Genomic DNA, 24130 nt, shown 5'->3' with positions numbered 1-24130 from the left:
CTCCTGGATAGGAGAACTGCATGTGAGAATCTGTGTTTGAATTTGCCTTTTTGCCAAAGAGTATGTTTATGAGATGTTACTATATTGAAACACTTAGGGTCATAGAGTCATAGAAATGTACAGCATGGAAACAGACCCTTCAGTCCAACCCGTCCATGCCAACCAGATATCCCAACCCAATCTAGTCCCACCTGCCAGCAGCCGGCCCATATCCCTCTAAACCCTTCCTATTCATATACCCATCCAAATGCCTTTTAAATGTTGCAATTGTACCAGCTTCCACCACTTCTTCTGGCAGCTCATTCCATACACGTACCACCCTCTGTGTGAAAAAGTTACCCCTTAGGTCTCTTTTATATCTTTCCCCTCTCACCCTAAACCTATGCCCTCTAGTTCTGGACTCCCTGACCCTAGGGAAAAGACTTTGTCTATTTATCCTATCCATGCCCCTCATAATTTTGTAAACCTCTATAAGGTCACCCCTCAGCCTTCAACGCTCCAGGGAAAACAGCCCCAGACTGTTCAGCCTCTCCCTGTAGCTCAGATCCTCCAACCCTGGCAACATCCTTGTAAATCTTTTCTGAACCCTTTCAAGTTTCACAACATCTTTCCAATAGGAAGGAGACCAGAATTGCATGCAATATTCCAACAGTGGCCTAACCAATGTCCTGTACAGCCGCAACATGACCTCCCAACTCCTATACTCAATACTCTGACCAATAAAAGAAAGCATACCAAACGCCTTCTCCACTATCCTATCTACCCGCGACTTCATTTTCAAGCAGCTATGAACCTGCACTCCAAGGTCTCTTTGTTCAGCAACACTTCCTAGGACCTTACCATTAAGTGTATAAGTCCTGCTAAAATTTGCTTTCCCAAAATGCAGCATCTCGCATTTATCTGAATTAAACTCCATTTGTCACTTCTCAGCCCATTGGCCCATCTAGTCAAGATCCTGTTGTAATCTGAGGTAACCTTCTTCGCTTTCCACTACACCTCCAATTTTGGTGTCATCTGCAAACTTACTAACTATACCTCTTATGCTCACATTCAAATAATTTATGAAAATGACAAAAAGTAGAGGTCCCAGCACCGATCCTAGTGGCACTCCACTGGTCACAGGCCACCAGTCTGAAAAACACCCCTCTACCACCACCTTTGAGACACTTCTGTATCCAAATGGCAAGTTCTCCCTGTATTCTGTGAGATCTAACCTTGCTAACCAGTCTCCCATGGGGAACCTTGTCGAATGCCTTACTGAAGTCCATATAGATCACATCTACCGCTCTGCCCTCATCAATCCTCTTTGTTACTTCTTCAAAAAATTCAGTCAAATTTGTGAGACATGATTTCCCACGTATAAAGCCATGTTGACTATCCCTAATCAGTCCTTGCCTTTCCAAATACATGTACATCCTGTCCCTCAGAATTCCCTCCAACAACTTGCCCACCACCGAGGTCAGGCTCACTGGTCTATAGTTCCCTGGCTTGTCCTTACCACCTTTCTTAAACAGTGGCACCGCTTTAGCCAACCTCCAGTTTTCTGGCACCTCACCTGTGACTATCGATGATATAAATATCTCAGCAAGAGGCCCAGCAATCACTTCTCTAGCTTCCCACAGAGTTCTCGGGTACACCTGATCAGGTCCTGGGGATTTATCCACTTATATGCATTACAAGACATCCAGCACTTCCTCCTCTGTAATATGAACATTTTGCAAGGTATCACCATCTTTGCTCATTTAGTATCTCCCCCATTTTCTGCGGTTCCACACAAAGGCCACCTTGCTGATCTTTTAGGGGATCTATTCTCTCCCTAGTTACTCTTTTGTCCTTAATATATTTGTAAAAACCCTTTGGATTCTCCTTAATTCTATTTGCCAAAGCTATCTCATGTCCCCGTTTTGCCCTCCTGATTTCCCTCTTAAGTATACTCCTACTTTCTTTATACACTTTTAAGGATTCACTCGATCTATCCTGTCTATACTTAACATATGCTTCCTTCTTTTTCTTAACCAAACCCTCAATTTCTTTAGTCATCCAGCATTCCCTATACCTACCAGCCTTTCCTTTCACCCTGACAGGAATATACTTTCTCTGGATTCTTGTTATCTCATTTCTGAAGGCTTCCCATTTTCGGCCATCCCTTTACCTGCGAACATCTGTCCCCAATCAGCTTTTGAAAGTTCTTGCCTAATACTGTCAAAATTGGCTTTTCTCCAATTTAGAACTTCAGCTTTTAGATCTTGTCTATCCTTTTCCATCACTACTTTAAATCTAATAGAATTATGGTCTCTGGCCCCAAAGTGCTCCCCCACTGACACCTCAGCACCTGCCCTGCCTTATTTCCCAAGAGTAGGTCAAGTTTTGCATCTTCTCTCATAAGTACATCCACATACTGAATCAGAAAATTGTCTTGTACACACTTAACAAATTCCTCTCCATCTAAACCCTTAACACTATGGCAGTTCCAGTCTATGTTTGAAAAGTTAAAATCCCCTTCCATAACCACCCTATTATTCTTACAGATAGCTGAGATCTCCTTACAAGTTTGTTTCTCAATTTCCCTTTGACTATTGGGGGGTCTATAATACAATCCCAATAAGGTTATCATCCCTTTCTTATTTCTCAGTTCCACCCAAATAACTTCCCTGGATGTATTTCCAGGAATATCCTCCCTCAGCACAGCTGTAATGCTATCCCTTGTCAAAATGCCACTCCCCCTCCTCTCTTGCCTCCCTTTCTATCCATCCTGTAGCATTTGTATCCTGGAACATTAAGCTGCCAGTCCTGCCCATCCCTGAGCCATGTTTCTGTAATTGCTATGATATCCCAGTCCCATGTTCCTAACCATGCCCTGAGTTCATCTGCCTTCCCTGTTAGGCCCCTTGCATTGAAATGAATGCAGTTTGATTTGCTAGTCCTACCTTGTCTCTGGGCCTGCCCTGACTGTTTGACTCGCTTCTGTTCTCAACTGTACCAGTCTCAGGTTGGTCTCTTTCCTCACTATCTCACTGGGTTCCAGCCCCTTACCTTACTAGTTTAAATCCTCCTGAGCAGCTCTAGCAAATCTCCTTGCTAGTATATTAGTCCCCTTCCAATTCAAGTGCAATCCATCCTTTTTGGACAGGTGACTTCTACCTCAGAAGAGATTCCACTGATCCAATTAATTAGTAATAAGTACTGTATCTATTATTCAGTTATGTTTTCTAATAGTTAAGTTATTCTAAATTCCGGTTTCTTTTGTTTGTATTTTATCTATATTCTTTAAATAAGTTGCACTTTATAATGTTGAGTAGTTTGACATCTGGAACACAGCATTTCACATCTGCCTATAAAATAAGTAAAAGTGAGAGTCTAGACTACCTTCTTAAAGTATATTGAGGGGCCTGGTTTGGTCCATAACATACATGTTTCAAACTTTTCATATCTTCTGCCCAATGGAAGAGAGTATAATCAGATTGGGAGGGGTCTTTGATTTTGTTGGCTACTTTCCTGAGGCAACAGGAAGTGTAAACATCCTCAATGGAAGGAAGGCTGGTTTTTGTGATGGATTGGGCTTTGTTCACAACTCTCTGTAAATTCTTGTGGCCTTAGGCAGAGCAGTTGCCATACCAAGCTGTGATGCATCCAGATAGGACGCTTCCTATGGTGCATCTATAAAAATTAGCCATTTTGGACATGCTGAATTTCCTTAGCCTTGTGAGGAAGTAGAGGCTTTGGTGGGCTGTCTTGACTGTGCCAGACCAGGATAGGTTGTAGGTGACATTTACTCCCAGGAACTTGAAGCTCTCGACCATCTCCATCTCAGCACCATTGCTATAGAGAGAGATGTGTCCTCCACTCCACTTCCTGAAATCAATAACCAGCTCCTTAATTTTGTTGACATTGAGGGAGAGTGTGTTGTCTTTACATCATTCCACTAAACTATCCACCTCTTTCTGTATTCTAATCATTTTTTGAGATCTGACCTGTTACGGTAATATCATCAGCGAATTTGTAAATGGTGTTAGAGCTGAATTTGGGCACACAGCATTGACTGTATAAGGGATTTAGTAAGGAGCTGAGTACACAACCTTACAGGGCACTGGTTAGATTACTTACAGTGTGGAAACAAGCCCTTCGGCCCAACAAGTCCAACCCGCCCCGCCGAAGCGCAACCCACCCATACCCCTACATCTACCCCTTACCTAACACTATGGGCAATTTAGCATGGCCAATTCACCTGCACATCTTTGGACTGTGGGAGGAAACCGGAGCACCCGGAGGAAACCCACGCAGACACTGGGAGAATGTGCAAACTCCACACAGTCAGTCGCCTGAGGCGGGAATTGAACCCGGGTCTCTGGTGCTGTGAGGCAGCAGTGCTAACCACTGTGCCACCGTGCCGCCCACGGTGGCACAGTGGTTAGCACTGCTGCCTCACAGTGCTTGGTGTTGAGAATTATTGTGGAGGAGGTGTTGTCGAGTATCCTTAAAGATTGCAGTCTGTGGGTTAGGAAGTCAAGGAACCAATTGCAGAACGGGGAGCAGAGTCCTAGATTTCTGAGTTTGGAAATGTTTGGTTGGAATTATGGTATTGCAGGCAGAGCTAAAGTCAATTACTAGGAGTCTGATGTGGGTGTCCTTATTATTCAGATGTTTCAGGGATGAGTGTAGGGCCAGGGAGATGGCATCTGCCGTGGATCTATTGTGGCACAGGGCAAATTGTAATGGATCAAGGCAGTCTGGGAGGCTGGTGTTGATGTGTGCCATAACTAAACTCTCAAACAGTTTATAATGATGGATGTCAGAACCACCAGACGGTAGTCTTTAAAGCATATTGCCTGAATTTCCTTTGGCACCAGAATCTCACTTTGTAGTAAGGAGAAACGAAAAATGTCTGCAAATACTTTCACTAGCTAGTCCATGTAGGATCTGAGTGCATGGCCGGGGACTCCATCTGGGCCGGTTGCTTTCTGTGGGTACACTGTCAAGAAGGCCAATCTGACGTTTGCGGTGATGACTGTGGGTACAGGTGCACCCAAGGCTGTTGGGACAGGTGACATCATTTCATTGACCTTCTGTTCAAAACGAGCATAGAGTACAATGAGCTCACAGGGAAGGATGCATTGTTGTCAGCGATTCTACAACTTCACTTTGAAGCCCATTGTATCATGTATGCCTTGCCACAGTTTGTGTGGTTTGTCTGGGACTCTAGTTTAGTCTGATATTGTGTCTAGGCATCCCTGATGGCTTTTGAAGATCGTACATAGATTTCCTGTATAGGTAAGAGTCAGCCGGCTTGGAACACCTCAGAGTTGAACTTCAGTAGGGAGTGTGTTTTCTGGTTCATCCATGGTTTCTTGTTGGGGACCACTCCGAATTATGTCTTTGGCACACAGTCCTCTACACACTTACTGATGAAGTCTGTGATGATAGTGGTAGACTCATTTGTTGGCTGCTGAGTTCTTGAATATGGACCAATCCACTGACTTCAAGCAGTCACGTAAGAGCTTGAATGTTACCTCAAGCTAGCGCAGTACGACTGAGTGTACCAGATCCTCATGCTTCAGTCTCTATTTGTAAGCCTTTGTGATCTGATTTACCAAAATGAAAGCGGGGGATGGAGTGGTAGGGATCTTTGATGGTTGTGTAGCAATGGTCCAGGGTGTTTGACCCTCTGGTGGGGCAAGAGGCATGTTGATGATATCTTGGTAGCACACTTTTGCGGTTGACCTGGTTTAGCTCACCAGCTACGATGAACAAGGCCTTGCGGTGGTCTGCCTACTAATGTCTACAAACCACAGGAGTCTTTCCTAATGTACCATTCCTCTTGTGTGAACCTCAACTGTGAGTGTTTGTTAGAATGTTCAACTATTAGTCCAAAACTAAATTTTTTTATAGATATTTTTATTGAAAATTTAACATGTTTTTACAAGTTTACAAAAGAAAACTAAAAAAACCCCCAAGTATAAACATTGATATACAGTTAAATTTTAAATAAATGATAACCAAAATCTATCAAACAAGAAAACAGAAATACCAAGAGAAAAAAAAACAAAACTCAACTAACTACTCATCTAGGTGGTAAAAACAATGACTGCAGATGCTGGAAACCAGATTCTGGATTAGTGGTGCTGGAAGAGCACAGCAGTTCAGGCAGCATCCAAGTAGCTTCGAAATCGACGTTTCCTGATGAAGGGCTTTTGCCCAAAACGTTGATTTCGAAGCTACTTGGATGCTGCCTGAACTGCTGTGCTCTTCCAGCCCCACTAATCCAGTAACTACTCATCTAACTTACGACTAACCAGAGTGTATGATTAAAATTCTTACATTATTCAAGAGAAAAAAAACAACAGATAACACATAAATTGAGCAGTGATATACATGCTCGGAATGTGTTAACATCAGATCACAACAAAACCCGTATTCATGCGGGATTCCTCTCCCAGGGGGCCCCAGACCAGCCTGGTTCACCCTCTCAATTAAATAAAGGCCCTTGTAGGATGACCGAGATATCTGTATTTGTGTAATTCAAGAAGGGCTGCCATATTTTGTGGAATAATTTGGTTTTTCTCCTGGTGCACCATATTTGTCAGGAAGTCAGGGGGAGTATATTCCATAATTATTCTGTGCCAACTCGAAAGTCCATGAGGGCCCTCAGCCACCCAGTTTACCAAAATGTTTTTCCCTGCACAGAAAGAGAGAACGGAAAGTAATCTCTTCCCTGTCGTAATTTCAGGTGTTCTTTATCCAATAAATGTGTCTCTTATAGGTGAGCTATATCAATCCTCTCTTTCTTGAGGTTTGATAATATTCTCCTCCTTTTGACTGGTGAATTACTCCCCATGACATTCCAGGTGCACCATTTAATCGATGGATCATCCATAATCACCGGGTAAGTCCGAGAGCCCCAGGGAGAAGAAACCCTATCCAAAACATCCCGAGCATAGAGCATATAAAATTCACAAAAATAAAAGCTCTTTAATACATTCAGATCAATATAATAAAAATCTATTTCTAAATAATAAAAAAAGTACAAAACGTATTTAAATGGAGATCTTCCCCCTTATTCCCAGGGGGCATCACTTCCTCTCCCAACCAGTGCCCCACCCTTGATCCTGGCACCCCACGATAGGATAAAGACAATTCAAGTATACTACTGAACTAGAACTAACAGTGAGTACCCTATCCCCCACCCCCACCCACACCAACACCTGGATATATTTGGTAATGTTAATACCATATATGAACATATATGACTATAAAATTACAGTCTCAGCAAATAATAATAAAATATAGTAATACAAAATAACAGGGGAAAAACAACCCCACTCTCGAGGACAAAGATAAAATAGGATAAGGTAGCCACTTTCCCCCCCATCTACATTAACTAGACCCCCTGGCCTATATATATGTAAAAAAAAGGGGGGAAAGAAAATCGCTAAGTAAAGAATGAATAAATAAACCCTTCTTCCCATCCCCCAGAGATAATGTTAAACTGGAGTGGGGGTAGGGCAAAACAACATCAATTAATTCTTATAATTTATCTAAGAGAGTCCAAACATTCCTTGGCCTTCTCCGGTGATCCGAAGTTATACACGGACCCTTCATGGCTGAAGTGTAGTATAGCTGGGTAGCGCAAGGAGTATTGAATGTTTAAATCCCGTAAACGCTTCTTCGCTTCATCAAATGCCTTCCTCTTTGGGACCAGAGCTGGGGAAAAGTCCTGAAATAACATAATATTGGATCCTTTATAAGTCATGGCTTGGGGATCTTTCCCAAGATTTCTGGAGGCTTCCAAGAGCATCTGCCTCACCTTATAGCTCTGCAGCCGGAACAGGACCAGGCGGGGGCGCTGGTTCGAGCCGAACCCGCGTACTGCAACCCAGTAAGCCCATTCCACCTTCACCTGGCCTGATCCAGCCTCCAGATTTAAAAGCTGTGGAAGCCACTGTTCAAGGAACCTTGTAAGCTGGCCTTCTTCTTCCTGTTCGGGAAAGCACAGCAATCGAATATTTATTTGACGACCTCGATTCTCAAAGTCATCAATGTGATTCTCTAAGGTCCGGACTTGCTGTTCGAGAGTCCGGACCCGATCCACGGCCGATTCTACAATGGCCTCGGAGGTTGCGGCCTTTAGCTCCGCCCCTCCGACTCAGCACTCAATTTCTTCGATGTTTCGGCCGTGCTTTTGTAGCATGGCCGAGAATGAATTCCACCGACTTCGGGACTCTTCAATGAAGGCATTGATCTTCACATCGAGTTTGGAGATTATTTCCACGAGGCTTTCCACCGTAGGTAAGTCCCCAGGGGCGGCTGTGTTCGCCTCTGCTACAGCTGGAGAGGGTGGGGGAGGGGCTCCTGCCTGCTGAGAGCTGCGGGCTCCTTCCCCCCCAGCCGTTTTTACAGGAGACTGAACTGTTTAAATTTAGTACTGAACCACTAATTACATTAAGTAAAAACTATTTTAAATGATTTGGTGAGTGTGGTGGAGGACGGTGGCCCACTTTGCCTAGGTCTTGGGAGGAGCACTATAGACTCAGACGTGCTGAGTCGCCACCATCTTGGATCTCCCAAAACTAATCTTAACTTCATACAACATCTAAAAGGCTCCTGAGGATGAAGTGAGATTGGAAGCAAGTTGTTTAGAAAATAACTCTAGAGGGCAAGAGCCTAACAGAAGAAATTTTGCACACTAAAAATGGATGGATGTATGGGTTGACGAGGAATGCAGTGCTATATGTGGCAGAGAATGGATTCAGCACAAGTTGGGATTTATGCTGAAATGGCTGGAATAATGCTGGGATAGATTTTCAAGTTAGGCAAAAAAGAAACCAGAAGTTCATTGTTAAAGCAGCAGGAAGACAGTAGATCACAGCACAGATTGCTAATGTTACTTGTGTTATTTAAAGTTCACTAGCTTTTCTTACTGGAAAATTATTTTTATTTAATGAAATGTTGCCTCCTCTTTCCCATTAGCCTGTATTTCTGTTATATCCTGAAAGATGCAATAACATCTTCATCAATTTGACTCATGGCAATGCACTCAATTTTCTATAATCCGTTGCAAAAATAAAAAAAAATCCTCACCTGTGTCCTCATGTTTTTTATTGTTTTTCCTTGGTTAATGGATAAATGAAACTGAGCCTCTTTTCTCTTGAAAATAGAAGACTGAAAGAAAGTCAGAACCTCCCAAAATATTGCAGTGCTCTGTGTGAATTAATATGTGAGGCTTTCAACTCGATGATGATTAGTTAGCAGGGCAACATTTAGCTTCAGAAATTGTAACTAGCTGAATTTGGATTGTGCAATTGAGATTATTTTCAACAATAAGAATTTCAAAACAAACAGAAAGACCTTTGTCTAACCTTCATATTTGCAGATTCAATGGAGAAGAATACTAGGTTTCCAGATTGGTGGCTGAGATCTATTAGATCTCGCCACAGAATGAAAAGCTTCTAGCTGAGGAGAGAGTTTTTCATATCCTTTTAGCTGTTGTAGAATGAACTAATTGATTTTTAAAAATTAAAATCTCGGCCATGCTATATGATCATAGATTCAGATGCATGATGTTGGGCCATGAATCTTGGTCTTGCCAGTGGACCATGCTCTGTTCTTCTAAAGAATGTTTATTATAGTGATTGGAATGCAGTCAGCTAGGTAGATCTCATATAATATGAGTTCCTGATTGGAGCTGATAACCCGGTCCAATCAGGGAGTCCTGGCTGACAGATATAAACAAAAAAAGAAAAAGAAAAATAAACAAAGTTTCACTCTACGAGCCAGCTCTGAACCAGCTGGGTCTGTGTCCTGCACAGGATGATTTGATCACGGGATACTGGCTTTGTGAAATTATTTCATTTTTGCGGCCATTTTCTAAGATGACACACAATAAGAGAGCTTTGAGATTGTTGAAATCACAGCGGATGGTTTCATGTCATGGATATTGTCCAGTCACTGTGTACTATGTGGAGGCCATTGCAACAATGAAGGCTGCTTATTGAGACCAAGATTATACAAGATATGCATTGTGTTGTATAATAGCAGAGACCTCTATTTTGAGTGTAGGATATTAAAGTACAATAATTTTGTATCAGAGGATTTTATATATTGCAACAAAGTTTGCAGTTTGAATTTATGCATCATAGCAGTTGTGCTCAGTGCCAGGGATGAGGCAGACTAGCAGACGTCTTCTTTGTTGCTGTTAATGAATCAACACTTTGGTTCCTTTATGCTGGGATGGGGAATTCTAAGGACGTTCGGGGAAATGGACTGGTTGCCTTATAATTTATTATAAATTGGATTATGTATGTATACCTAAATTAGATTATGTATGTATACCTAAATTAGATTATGTATGTATACCTTGCTACCATGTTAACATGGAGCTAGTTTCAACCTTTCCCTTTATTAGAAAGAAAGCTAGTGTTTTCTCTGATAGTCTTGTCTGTCCACACAGATCACCAGTATGGAAACTGATTATGCAAAACTTAAGAGGAAGTACAAGGAGCTTAAAGCAAAAAGTCATGAAGTGATCAGTGCTGTGAGTAAGGAGCAAGATATTCAGGAGGTGAGAGTTTATCTAATGTGTAAATTCATGAAATCTGTGATCTTTGATAAGAAAATCAATGCTGAAAATATATAATAGTCAAAGGAAACCCCAAAGATGTTTCACTAGTGTACAAAGAGCAACGGGATACTTAAGGAAAAAGTGGGGTCCATCAGAGATGAAGAAGGAACTTGTGTCAAGATGCCAAGGATATATTCACAAAGGAAAGGCATGGTGTGGATGTAGCAACAGTGTGAAATGTAGGACTAAATAATCATAATAGAAGAGGAAGTGTTAGAGGAGTTGGAATCCTTGAGAGAGGATGTTACCAAGGCCAGGTGGATTGTTCCCTAAGGTTTTGACGAGGCCAGGCAGGAAATAGCAGATGCTCTGAGGATTAGTTTCCAATCTTCACTAGATACAGGTGAAGTGCCAGAGGTCTGGAGGAATGCAAATGTAATTCAGTTGTTTAAAAAGAGGACAAAGGAAATGCCAAACAATTATAGGCCAGTTAGTCTTACTTCGGTGGTGGGCGAATTGTTAGAATCAGTTCTATGAGATCAGATAAACCGTCACTTCGAAATACATGGACTAATCAAGGATAGTCAGCATGGCTTTGTTCAGGAAAGGTCATGCTTTTCAAATGTGAGGCATGTGGAAGTGACATGGAGGATCAATGAGGATAGTGCAGTGGATGTTGTCTACATGGATTTTAGTTAGGCATTTGATTTGGCAGACTGGTCAGAAAAGTAAAAACCCATCTGATACAGGGTACTGTGTCAAATTGATCCAAGGTTTACTTAGTAATAGGAATCAAAGGGGAATGGTCAATGGCTGCCATTGCGAATGAAACGATGATCTAAGTGGTGTTCCACAGTGCTCAGTGTTGGGATCCCTGCTGTTTGCTTTAAACATGATCAATCTTGACTTAAACATGGGGGACATGAGAAACTTGCAGATACACTACACAAAAATTGGCTGTGTAGTGGATAATGTAGAGGATAGCTGTAAGCTCCGAAATCATATAGATGGCTTGGTGGAGTAGACAGGAAAGTGGCAGATGAAGTTCAACTCTGATAACTGTGAGATAATGCATTAGGAAGATCAAACTGTAAAAGGGAATACACAATACATGGGAATATGCAGCGATGAAATGAGAAATCTTGGCATATAAGTGCATAGTTTCCTAAAGGTAGCAGTACAGATAGATAATCTGTAAAGAAGGCATATAGAGTGCTTTCCTTCATTGGCAGTGGTATAGAGTACAAAAGTAGAATATAATGATGAAACTGTATATGAAACTGGTGAGGCCATATCTGGAGTATTGTGTGCAGTTCTGGCCACCACATTACAGGAAGGACATAATTTCTCTGGAGAGAGTGCAGAGGAGATCTACTCCAGGGCTGGAGAATTGTAGCTACCAGGAGAGATTGGAGAGGTTGGGGTTGTTTTTCTTGGAACAGAGAAAGCTGAGGGGCGACATGATTGAGGTGTATAAAGTTGTGAGGGGTATACATAAAGTTGACAGGAAGAACCTGTAGGGATTCTATTATTCTGGTTCCCTGACAGACAGTTCAAAAACCAGGAGTCATAGTTTCAAGCTAAGTGACAGAAGGATTAGAAGGGACATGGGGAAATGTTTTTTATACAGCGGGTGGTGGGTGTCTGGAATTTGCTGACTCAGTTGATGGTGGAGACAGGGACCCAAAACTATTTTTAAAAATACCTGGCTCTGCACCTTAAGTGCTGTAAGCTGCTGAGCTATGGGCGTGCAGGAAGATAGGATTAGAAAGGGCATCGAGCTACCTTTGTGTCAGCATGGACAAGATGGGCCAAATGGTCCCTTTCTGCACTGTATCATTTCTATGGTTCTAATCAGTGGTGCACGAGGAACAATTGCCAAAATGTTATACCATTGGCATAGATCATATCTTACAATTCAGACATACATTTGACAATCTCAGCATTTAGAGTTTAGAGTAGTGTTTTATTCTTTAGACCTCTCAGTTGTGCAGGATAAATAATGTCGCCAAAGCAGAAGATGCAACTTCCCTGACCTGATGGTGGACCAGAAGGTGCTGGTTCATTTCCTGGTTTACCGTATAATGAAAAATACTGATGTCAGGCAGGCACCAGCAGGGACATTCTGTTTGACTTTAGTACTCTAATCTAGAGATAGGGAACGAGATTCTGCCAAGGTTAGCGGTCCAGATTACTGGAACATACATGATTACTAGGACTGAAGGTGGACGGAATTGTTCTCAGCCATGATTATATGATGGGCGTAAGAAGAATGACTGCAGTGATGGCCCTTCATTTTAACTGGAGTCAATGGTAACAGGGAAGTGGAGAAAATATTTTGGGAGGATGACAAGGAATGAGCTGAAATTACAATGAGCTGAAATTGAAAGGATTGTGCCTTGTATTGTGTTCAAACACTGATAATTGGTCTGTGCATTATCTTCAACAGCAGTTAAAAAGGAGTCAAATGACAATGGAGAGCATACAGCAGAGACTTGAAGAAGAAGTTAAAAACCGGGAGTATCTTGAAGGAGCACTATCTAATGCCCAGCAGTCAAAAATACGAGCAGAGGAGGTAGGGCTGTAAGGAAACTGCTCCATTTCAATTCAGCAAGCACTTGTACCAATACCAGAAGAAAACAGGAGCTGTATCATTGGGACAGTCTCATCTCAACAGCGCTGGGATCAGTGTCCTGGTAAATCAAATAAACAGGGTTGTAGAGAGGGCTTTAAACTTTATAATGGAGATTTGGAAAGTTGCAGAGAAAGGATATTGGAGTAATGCAAAACTATGACATATGTAATGATAATCAGAAAGTGACTGAAGGGACATAATATACAAACATAAATGTGCACCAGTAAATAAGATCAGAGTAAGCAGATATGGGAGAAACCTGGAATTAAAGGCTCTTTATTTGAATTGGTGCAGCATTCATAATAAGATGGTTGAAAGCACAAATAGAAATAAATGAGTCTGATTAAATCACTGTAACAGAGATGTTGATGCAAGTTTGCTAAGGCTGGGACCTGAATATTCAAGGGTATTTAATATTTTGGAAGCATAGTGGGAAAGAAGAAGTAGGATAGCTTTGTTAATGAAAAGTAAAGATCATTAAATACAGTAATGGGAAATGATCTTGGTTCGGAATGCCAAATCTAGAATCTGTTTGGATGGAGGTAGGAAATAGCAAAGGAAAGAAATCATTGGTGGAAGTAAATTTTAAGCCACCTAACAGTAGCTGCAAAATAGGACAGATCATAAAGCCAGAAATCCACAAAAACCAAAGAACTGCAGACGCTGGAAATCAGAACCAAAAATAGAAATTGCTGGGAGAAACTCTACAGGTCTGGCAGCATCTTTGGAGAGAAAGCAGTTAATGGTTTTGGGTCCAGTGACCCTTCTTTAGAATAGCTGTTAAACTATTAACTCTGCTTTCTCTCCACAGAATCTGCCAGACCTGTTGAGTTTCTTCCAGCATTTTCTATTTTTGTTCATAAAACATTGAAGCTTGCAAGAAAGATATTGAAATATTTGTTGGTGACTTTAGTCTTCACTTGATTAGAGGAATCAAATTGGCAATGGTAGCCTGGATGATGAGTTCATAGATTGTTTTGAGACTGTTTCTTAGAACACTAGAGCATTTTTGGTATGTTTTGGAACCTTCCAGGCACTAGGCTATTTTGGACATGTTGATGTATATTGAGCAGAGACTTTAGGGTGTAGGTTTGCTCGCTGAGCTGTAGGTTTGATATCCAGATGTTTCATTACCTGGCTAGGTAATATCATCAGTGGCGACCTCTAAGTGAAGCGAAGCTGTTGTCTAGTAGCACACAAACCCACCAACACTCTCAAATAAAAATAACAAACTTAAAACACCCAGTACATCCCATGGACAAAACCAACATCATCTACAAAATTCCATGCAAGGACTGCCACAAACACTACATAGGACAAACAGGAAGAAAGTTAGCCACCAGGATACACGAACACCAGTTAGCCACAAAAAGACACGATCCTCTCTCCCTCGTAGCCCTACACACGGATGAAAAAAAACCACCATTTCGACTGGAACAATACATCTATCCTGGGACAGGCTAAGCAAAGACATGCCAGAGAATTCCTAGAGGCCTGGCACTCCAACCACAACGCCATAAACAAACACATAGATTTAGATGCCATCTATCAACCCCTCAGAAAACGAACAGGAAATGACATCACCACAAATGCCAGGAAGCCCATCCAGGAGAAAGATATAAATAGAAAGCAGGAGACAACAGCTTCACTTCACTTGGAGGTCGCCACTGATGATGTTACCTAGCCAGGTAATGAAACGTCTGGGTATCAAACCTACAGCTCAGCGAGCAAATCTACACCCTAAATCTCAACCTGAGCTACAAACCTTCACAAACCTTGCAAGCAGAGACTCATAGTTGAGGGGATGGTTCATAACTCTCAACAAAGCTAAATCTCTATTGAGGGAGAAAGTCTCTATCAGAAGGATATAACATCTATGGTTAACTAAAAATGTTAAGAGCATGTGAATTAAAATAAAAAGTACATTGCTGCAAAGATTAGTAGTAGGTTAACAGATTGAAAAAGTTTCAGGAGCCAGCAAATGACTAAAAGTAATTAATAAATTGGGGATAAATTGGAATACAGTAGAAAACATGGAAGAAAACTAAAAACAAACTATTAAAACATTGACCCTTATACAACAAGGAAGAGAGAAGCTAAAGGGAGCATTTGGCTCAGACCAGGGTTTTCCAAGATAAGGATCTCCCACTAAGGACAAGCAAGCTGGCATTAATCACTTTGGATATAAAGTGGAACTCTTGCAATGTGCCACTTTGCTAGAACTACAATCTCTGACCATGATGTCCAACTGGTTATCGCAAGATACGGCGGTACCAACTTCATTTTGCTGCTTTGGATTTGATCCACCGGCATTTACTGCATTGCCATCAGGCCACTTGTCATTCCTGAGCACACCTACTGCCTCACTCCTGCTCACCACATCCTCTGCTTCCTCACTCACTTCCAATAGCCTAAGAGTATCTCCCCTGAGCTCTCACTAACAGTGGGAACTCGTGAGAGTGAAGTGGCAGGTTGTGAGGGATGATCAACAAATGGAATGAAGCAGCAATTGTCGGAATGGGAGGGAAATGGAGAGCAGCAACTGGAAGAGCTGGTGAGATTTTATATGACAGAGCCCTCTCTCAGGATGGCTCAGGAGTTTTCTCTTGGTTGTTGGAAATCAATTTTGGCAAACATCAAAGCCTTCAAAACAATGTCGGACCTCCCTCCACCCCCTATTTCAGCCCTCACAACCATTCCCCTTCTCAGCAGTCACTGGGGTCATGTCAATTTAAAAGCATTAAAGTAGTTTTTTGGTGGATGAAAATGTTGACACGTACTGGCTTAGAGGATGACATTGAGGAATTAATAATAGGAAGCCAGGGAGTGGCAAAAGCTTTCAATAATTATTTCATATTTGTCTTTCACCACAGAAGACAGGAAACACAAAAAGCATTCCAAGAACAGTTGAAAATCAAGAAGTAGAAAAAAAGACATGAACTTGTAAAAATCGTTATTGTGAGAGAAAAACAACAGGAGTCCCACCTGCCAGCACCTGGCCCATATCCCTCCAAACCCTTCCTATTCATATACCCATCCAGATGCCTTTTAAATGTTGCAATTGTATCAGCCTCCACTACTTCCTCTGGCAGCTCATTCCATACACGTACCAACCTCTGTGTGAAAAGGTTGCCCCTTAGGTCTCTTTTATATTTTTCCCATCTCACCCTAAACCTACACCCTCTATTCTGGACTCACTCACCTCAAGGAAAAGAGTTTGTCTATTTATCCTATCATGATTTTATAAACATCTAAGAGGTCACCCCTCAGCCTTCGACACTCCAGAGAAAATAGCCCCAGCCTATTCAACCTCTTCCTAATGCTCAAATACTCAAACCCTGGCAACCTTCTTGTAAATCTTTTATGAACCCTTTCAAGTTTCACAACATCCTTCCAATAGGAAGGAGAACTGCACACAATATTCCAACAGTGGCCTAACCAATGTCCTGTACAGCCGCAACATGACCTCCCAACTCCTGTACTCAATACTCTGACCAATAAAGGAAAGCATACTAAGCGTCGTATTCACTATCCTATCTACCTGTGACTCTACTTTCAAGGAACTATGTATCTCCACTCCAAGGTTCAGCAACACTCCCTAGGACCTTACTATTAAGTGTATAAGTCCTGCTAAGATTTGCTTTTCAAAAATGCAGCATCTCACATTTATCTAAATTAAACTCCATCTGCCACTCCTCAGCCCATTAGCTGTTGTAATCTGAGGTAACCTACTTCGCTGTCCACTACACCTCCAATTTTGGTGTCATCTGCAAACTTATGAACTATACCTCTTATGCTCACATTCAAATCATCTATATAAATGATGAAAAATAGTAGACCCATCAGCGATCCTTGTGGCATTCCACTGGTGTTAAGGCCTGTAGTCTGAAAAACAACCCTCCACCACCACACTCTGTCTTCTTCCTTTGAGCCAGTTCTGTATCCAAATGACTAGTTCTCCCTCTATTCCATGAGACCCAACCTTGCTAACCAGTCTCCCATGGGGAACCTTGTCAAACACGTGACTAAAATCCATATAGATCATGTCTACTGCTCTGCCCTCATCAATCGTCTTTTTTACTTCTTCAGAACATTCAATCAAGTTTGTGAGACATGATTTCCCACACACAAAGCCATGTTGATTATCCCTAATCAGTCCTTGCCTTTCCAAATAAGTGTAAATCCTGTATGTCAGGATTCCCTCCAATATCTTGCCCACCACCTATGTCAGGTTCACCGGTTTATGGTTCCCTGACTTGTCCTTACCACCTTTCTTAAATAGTGGCACCACGTTAGTCAATCTCCAGTCTTCCGGCACCTCACTTGTGATTATGAATGATACAAATATCTCAGCAAGGGGCCCAGCAATCACTTCCCTAGCATCCCTCAGTGTTCTAGGGTACACCTGATCAGGTTTTGGGGATTTATTCACTTTTATGCATTTCAAGACATCTCGCACTTCCTCCTCTGTAATATGGACATTTTTCAAGAAGTCAACATCTACTTTCCTACATTCTATATCTTCTATGTCCTTTTCCACAGTAAACACTGATGCAAAATATTCATTTAGTATCTTCCCCATCTCCTGCAGCTCCACACAAAGGCCACCTTGCCGATCTTTGAGAGGCCCTATTCTCTCCCCAGTTACCCTTTTGTCCTTAATGTATTTGTAAAAACCCTTTGGATTCTCCTTAACTCTATTTGCCAAAGCTATTTCATGTCCCATTTTTGCCCTCCTGATTTCCCTCGTAAGTATACTCCTACTGCCTTTACACTCTTCTAAGTATTCACTCGATCTATCCTGTCTATTCCTGACATCTGCTTCCTTCTTTTTTCTTAATCAAACCCTCAATTTCTTTAGTCATTCAGCATTCCCTACACCTACTAGCCTTTCCTTTCACCCCAGGAGGAATATACTGTCTCTGGACTCTCGTTATCTCATTTCTGAAGGCTTCCCATTTTCCAGCCATCCATTTATCTGTGAACATCTGCCCCCAGTCAGCTTTTGAAAGATCATGCCTAATACCATCAAAATCAGCCTTTCTCCAATTTAGAGCTTCAACTTTTAGATCTGGTCTATCCTTTTCCATCACCATTTTAAAACTAATAGAATTATGGTCGCTGTCCCCAAAGTGCTCCCCCATTGATACCTCAGTCACCTGCCCTGCCTTATTTCCCAAGAGTAGATCAAGTTTTGCACCTTTTCTCATAGGTACATACACCTACTGAATCAGACAATTTTCTTGTACGTACCTAACAAATTCCTCTCCATCTAAACCTTTAACACAATAGTACTCCCAGTCAGTGTTTGGAGAGTTAAAATCCCTTACCACAACTACGTTATTATTCTTACAAATAACTGAGATCTCCTTACAAATTTGATCTTAATTTCCCGCTGACTTTTAGGGGGTCTATAATACAATACCAATAAGGTAATCATTCTTTTCTTATTTCTAAGTTCTACACAAATAACTTCCCTGGATGTATTTCCCAGACTATCCTCCCTCAGTACAACTGCAATGCTATTCCTTATCAAAAATGCCACTTGCCCTCCTCTCTTGCCTCCCTTTCTATCTTTCCGGTAGCATTTGTATCCTGAAACATTAAGCTGCCAGTCCTGTCCATCCCTGAGCCACGTTTCTGTAATTGCTACGATATCCCAGTCCCATGTTCCTAACCATGTCCTGAGTTCATCTATCTTCCCTATTAGGCCTCTTGCATTGAAATAAATGCAGTTTAATTTATTGTCCTACCTTGTTCTCTGCTTTGTCCCTGCCTGCCCTGACTGTTTGACTCACTTCTGTTCTCAACTCTACCAGTTTCAGATTGATGTCTTTCCTCAGTATCTCCCTGGGTCCCATCCCCCCATTTTACTAGTTTAAATCCTCCTGAGCAGCTCTAGCAAATCTCCCTGTCAGTATATTAGTCCCCTTCCAATTTAGATGCAATCTGTCCTTCTTGTACAGGTCACTTCTACCCCAGAAGAGATTCCAATGATTCAAAAATGTGAATCCTTCTCCCATATACCAGCTCCTCAGCCATGCAAACATCTGCTCTATCCTCCTATTCCTGCCCTCACTAGCTCGTAGCACTGGGAATAATCCAGATATTACCACTCTCGAGGACCTCCTTTTTAAATTCCTGCCTAACTCTCTATATTCTCCCTTCAGAATGTCATCCTTTTCCCTTCCTATATCGTTGGTTCCAACGTGTACAATGATCTCCTGCTGGGCCCTCTTTCCCCTGAGAACATTCTGCACTCTGAGACATCCTTGATTCTTGCACCAGGGAGTCACCACACCATTCTCCTTTTTCTCTGCTGACTGCAGAAACGTCTGTCTGTGCCTCAGACTAGAGAGTCCCCTAACACAATTGATCTCTTGGAACCCGAATGTAACCCTTATTGCATTAGAAACGGTCTCGATACCAGAAACTTGGCTGTTCGTGCTGCATTCAGAGAATCCATCATCCCCTACATTTTCCAAAACAGCATACTTGTTTGAAATGGGGATAGTCACAGAAAACTCCTGCACTACCTGCCTACCTTGCTTACCTTTCCTGCAGTTAACCCATCTATGTGACTGCATCTGTGACATTTCTCCCTTCCTATTATGGCCATCCATCACACCCCTTTGCTCTTGTAAATACCTTATAGCCTCTAATTGTCGCTCCATCTGATCCATTCGATCTGATAGGATTCGCAACCAACATTTATTCCAGATATAATCCTCAGTAACCCATAAACTCTCCCTAAATTCCCACAGCCGACAAGAAGAGTGTATCACTCTGCTAAGAGCCATTTTTGCTTCTTCCAATCCGCAGACCTAGAAAATAACACCATCTTATTCCTCTACAAAACACTGCTTCAGGTATTAACTTAATATTTATGGCTTATATTTTTAAGTTTAATCAAGAGACATATCTCAATAAAACATATAATCAAGAAAGAACCCACTCTACTTCACAACTGCAGACTTACAGCAAGGCCACACTTAAAACTATTCACTTATCTGTGCTATGACCTCTCCCAAACAGGTTCCTCCAAGATCAGTTGTGAATTTTACTGTTTGTTAATTTTCCTAGATGCACTCTGATGTCCAGCGAGACATGAATTCAACAGCAAAAGCGGTAACTGTGCAGGTTGACTGCTGTGTCAGTTAGCAGTGTGGATTTCCTTTTCACTCTCTTGTACTGACCTGACCATGTGCTGCCTTTATCTATTCCTCTCCCCTTTAAAAGTGCTGTTGTTTTGACTTTTTTTTCTCCAAAGTTCCAAAACAATGCAACAGCGTATAAAACAGTAATTGCTGCTCCTGGAATTTGAGGAAATCACCTCCAGCACCTAAAATACCTCAAAAAAATAGAGTAGCCTATTACAGCCAAAAATATTACTACACAAGGTAACAGATGTGAATTTTGGGGCGATATATTAAGCTGGCTAACTAACTAAACAGACAGTTGGGGTAAATTATTAATTTTCAAATTGGAAAACTGGAACCAGTAGACTGCCACAGGGATCAGTGCTGGGGCTCCAGTAACTTACAACACATATTAATTACTTAAACAAAGGAACAATCTATATGAAAGCCAAGTTAGTTGATGATACAAAGATAGGTAGAAAAGCATGTTGTGAGCACGATATAAAGAATTTTCAGAGACATGGACAGTTTAAGAAAGTGGAAAACATTTGGCAGTTGAAGCATAATGTCGGAAAATGTGAGCGTATCCACTTTTATTATTATTAATATTATTTTAATGGAAGGAAGTCTACAGTGTTGCAGTACAGAATGTTATGTTCTTGCACATAAATCATAAAAGATCAGTGTGCAGGTACAAAGGTAATTAATAAGGCAAATGGATTCAAGTTCAATTACAAACAGAAACTAAGAATTCTTTAGAGACAGCTGGCAGAATAGCAGCACCAGCTGGGGAAATACAAGTTAGTTGACAGTTAGAGAATAACCATTTCCTCCAAGCCAAAGGATATTCCAGATGGTTGTCATTTAATAATGAGTATGGAAACATCATCTATAGACTTGGAAATAAATAGAAGAACCTGCAAAAAGCAAGAAATTATTAAAGGGAAGAAATAATATGCTTAGGTGGCAAGAGAAGCTATATAACAGAAATTTTAAAAATAAAAGATGTGTCAGCTTTTATTCAGCTTTAAAGCTCCACTTTGTCATTGTTTCCAAACTTCCCATTTCACTTATCTTTTGAATAAACAGTGGTGATTTGAATAACCCCACAAAGTGCAGCATGTCCAGTATATTTTATAAAGACCAATGAACCAAACTCAAATTCTTAGCAGTGTATAGTTGTTTCAAAATTTTACAATACTGCTTTATGTAGGTAGACATCTCAACTTTTTACAGTGCATGAAGACCAAAAAGGAATCATCAGAGGAAAGGAAGAAAAGTAGATGGAATTAAGAAATGGGTTGAAAGAACTGGTGAAAAGATTACTCTTTAAAAGTTTTTGGAAGGAGGGAGTTCTGCTGTTTAGTGGCACGTTGGCTGGAAGAAGAGCTGGGAGAAAGTGAGGACTGCAGCTGCTGGAGATCAGAGTCAAGTGCAATGCTGGAAAAGCACAGCAGGTCAGGCAGCATCCGAAGAGCAGGAGAATTGATGTTTCGAGCATAAGCCCTTCATCAGGATTTCCTGATGAAGGAAATTTCATCAGGATTCTCCTGCTCTTCGGACGCTGCCTGACCTGCTATGCTTTTCCAGCACCACACTTTTGACTCTGGAAGAAGAACGGCCAATGGTTAGAACTGAGGAGAATGAGGAAAGAAGAGCAGACCACTGTTGAATAGCAAAGGATTTGAGCAGACTAAAGGACCCAAGTCGACCCATGGGGTATGGAGGCATTCAAAGGAGCTGGAAGTTGATTTGTATGGGAATTAAGAGCTAGTGGACAGGACATTGAGAAGCATAAAACAAAAACATCAGATTAATAATAAGAATTAGGAGTAGAAGTAGACAATTTGACCCCTTGAGTTTGCTATGCCATTTAATAAGATTGTGTCTGATCTGATCGTGGCCTCACCCCCACATTTTGACCTACTTCAGATAAATTTTGACTCTCTTGTTCATCAAAAAGCTGCCTTAGAAATAATAAATGACCCACCTCACTGCTTTCAAGAGCCAAGTATTTGAAAGACTCGAAGCCATTGAGAAGAAACGTTTTTCCACATCTCCCATTAAAACTCCTTGCTTTTAAACACCATGTTTCTTATTTTTAGCCCTTCAAATAAGAGGAAACACCCTTTAGCATCTACAATCAAATCCCCTCATGATCTTAAACATTTCAATAAGATCACCTGCCAATCTTCTTAACTCCCAACAGATGCAGGCCCAACCTGTCCAACCATTTTTCATCAGAAAACTCCCACCCTCTCCCTCAGTTAGTCGAGTGGATCTTCTCTGAACTGAATCCAATGCACCTGCAGTCTTTACTAATGAAGTAGATCAACATTGTGCACAGTACTCTAAATGTTGTCTTATCGTGTACAACTGGAACAAAATAATCCTAAATTTATATCTCATTCTACTTGCAATAAATGACAGCATTCCAATTGCCTTTCTAGTAGTTTGCTGCATTTGCATACAAACTTCTTGTGATTCATTTAGTGAGGTATCTGAATCCCTCTGTACCTCAGAGGTCTGCAATTTCTTTCCTTTTAAATAATATACTGTTTTTCTAATCTTACTGCCAAAGTAAGCAAGGCCGAGAAGTGGCAGATGGAGTTTAATTCAGAAAAATGCGAGGTGCTGCATTTTCGGAAAGCAAATCTTAGCAGAACTTATACACTTAATGGTAAGGTCCTAGGGAGTGTTGCTGAACAAAGAGACCTTGGAGTGAAGGTTCATAGCTCCTTGAAAGTGGAGTCGCAGGTAGATAGGATAGTGAAGAAGGCGTTTGGTATGCTGTCCTTTATTGGTTAGAGTATTGAGTATAGGAGTTGGGAGGTCATGTACAGGACATTGGTTAGGCCACTGTTGGAACATTGCGTGCAATTCTGGTCTCCTTCCTATCGGAAAGATTTGTGAAACTTGAAAGGGTTCAGAAAAGATTTACAAGGATGTTGCCAGGGTTGGAGGATCTGAGCTACAGGGAGAGGCTGAACAGTCTGGGGCTGTTTTCCCTGGAGCGTCGAAGACTGAGGGGTGACCTTATAGAGGTTTACAAAATTATGAGGGGCATGGATAGAATAAATAGACAAAGTCTTTTCCCTGGGGCGGGGAGTCCAGAACTAGAGGGCATAGGTTTAGGGTGAGAGGGGAAAGATATAAAAGAGACCTAAGGGGCAACGTTTTCACGCAGAGGGTGGTACGTGTATGGAATGAGCTGCCGGAGGATGTGGTGGAGGCTGGTACAATTGCAACATTTAAGGGGCATTTGAATGGGTATATGAATAGGAAGGGTTTGGAGGGATATGGGCCGGGTGCTGGCAGGTGGGACTAGATTGGGTTGGGATATCTGGTCGGCATGGAGGGGTTGGACCGAAGAGTCTGTTTCCATGCTGTACATCTCTATGACCCTAAGTGCACATTTTCATGCATTGTACACTGCAGCCTAAATTTTTGCCTATATATCCATATTCTTTTGCATACTCTCCATGACCTCTTCGTAGCTTATATTCCTACCTATCTTTGCGTTATTGGCAAATTTAGCAACCATTTATTCATTACCCTCGTTCAAATTATTGTAATAAATTGTAAATAATGGAGGCCCAACACTGATGTCTGTATTTTTCTCTCTCTCTCTCTCTCTCTTGCTCTCTCAAATCAGGTGCATAAATACAAGTTTAGGAACATTCCCCCTAACTATCAGAGGCTAAAAGCTCAAATTCCATTCCTCTAATCTTTTGCAAGGAATTGCCTGAAAATGTTCTCTAGAAAAGAAAATGACAGAATTTTATGAATTGTAACTTGGTT

General features: G+C 41.5%; 1 protein-coding gene across 9 annotated transcripts in view; it reads left to right on the top strand.

The window, feature by feature from the left end:
• ccdc30 (coiled-coil domain containing 30) overlaps positions 1-24130 on the top strand; it is a 160461-nt gene that overhangs the window by 59563 nt on the left and 76768 nt on the right. For 8 of the 9 annotated variants that reach the window (XM_072586608.1, XM_072586610.1, XM_072586609.1 and 5 more), the window contains 2 exons: positions 10445-10555; positions 13005-13130. The exons of the other annotated variant lie outside the window; for it this stretch is intronic. In XM_072586608.1, coding sequence (XP_072442709.1) covers positions 10445-10555; positions 13005-13130 — 237 coding nt within the window. The remainder of the gene's footprint in view (positions 1-10444; positions 10556-13004; positions 13131-24130) is intronic. 9 annotated transcript variants of the gene reach the window in all.

This window comes from Chiloscyllium punctatum, chromosome 16, assembly GCF_047496795.1.
Source record: "Chiloscyllium punctatum isolate Juve2018m chromosome 16, sChiPun1.3, whole genome shotgun sequence".
Lineage (NCBI taxonomy): Eukaryota > Metazoa > Chordata > Chondrichthyes > Orectolobiformes > Hemiscylliidae > Chiloscyllium > Chiloscyllium punctatum.
The sequence above is the reverse complement of the archived record's forward strand: the minus strand, read 5'-3'. Positions and strand labels throughout refer to the sequence as shown.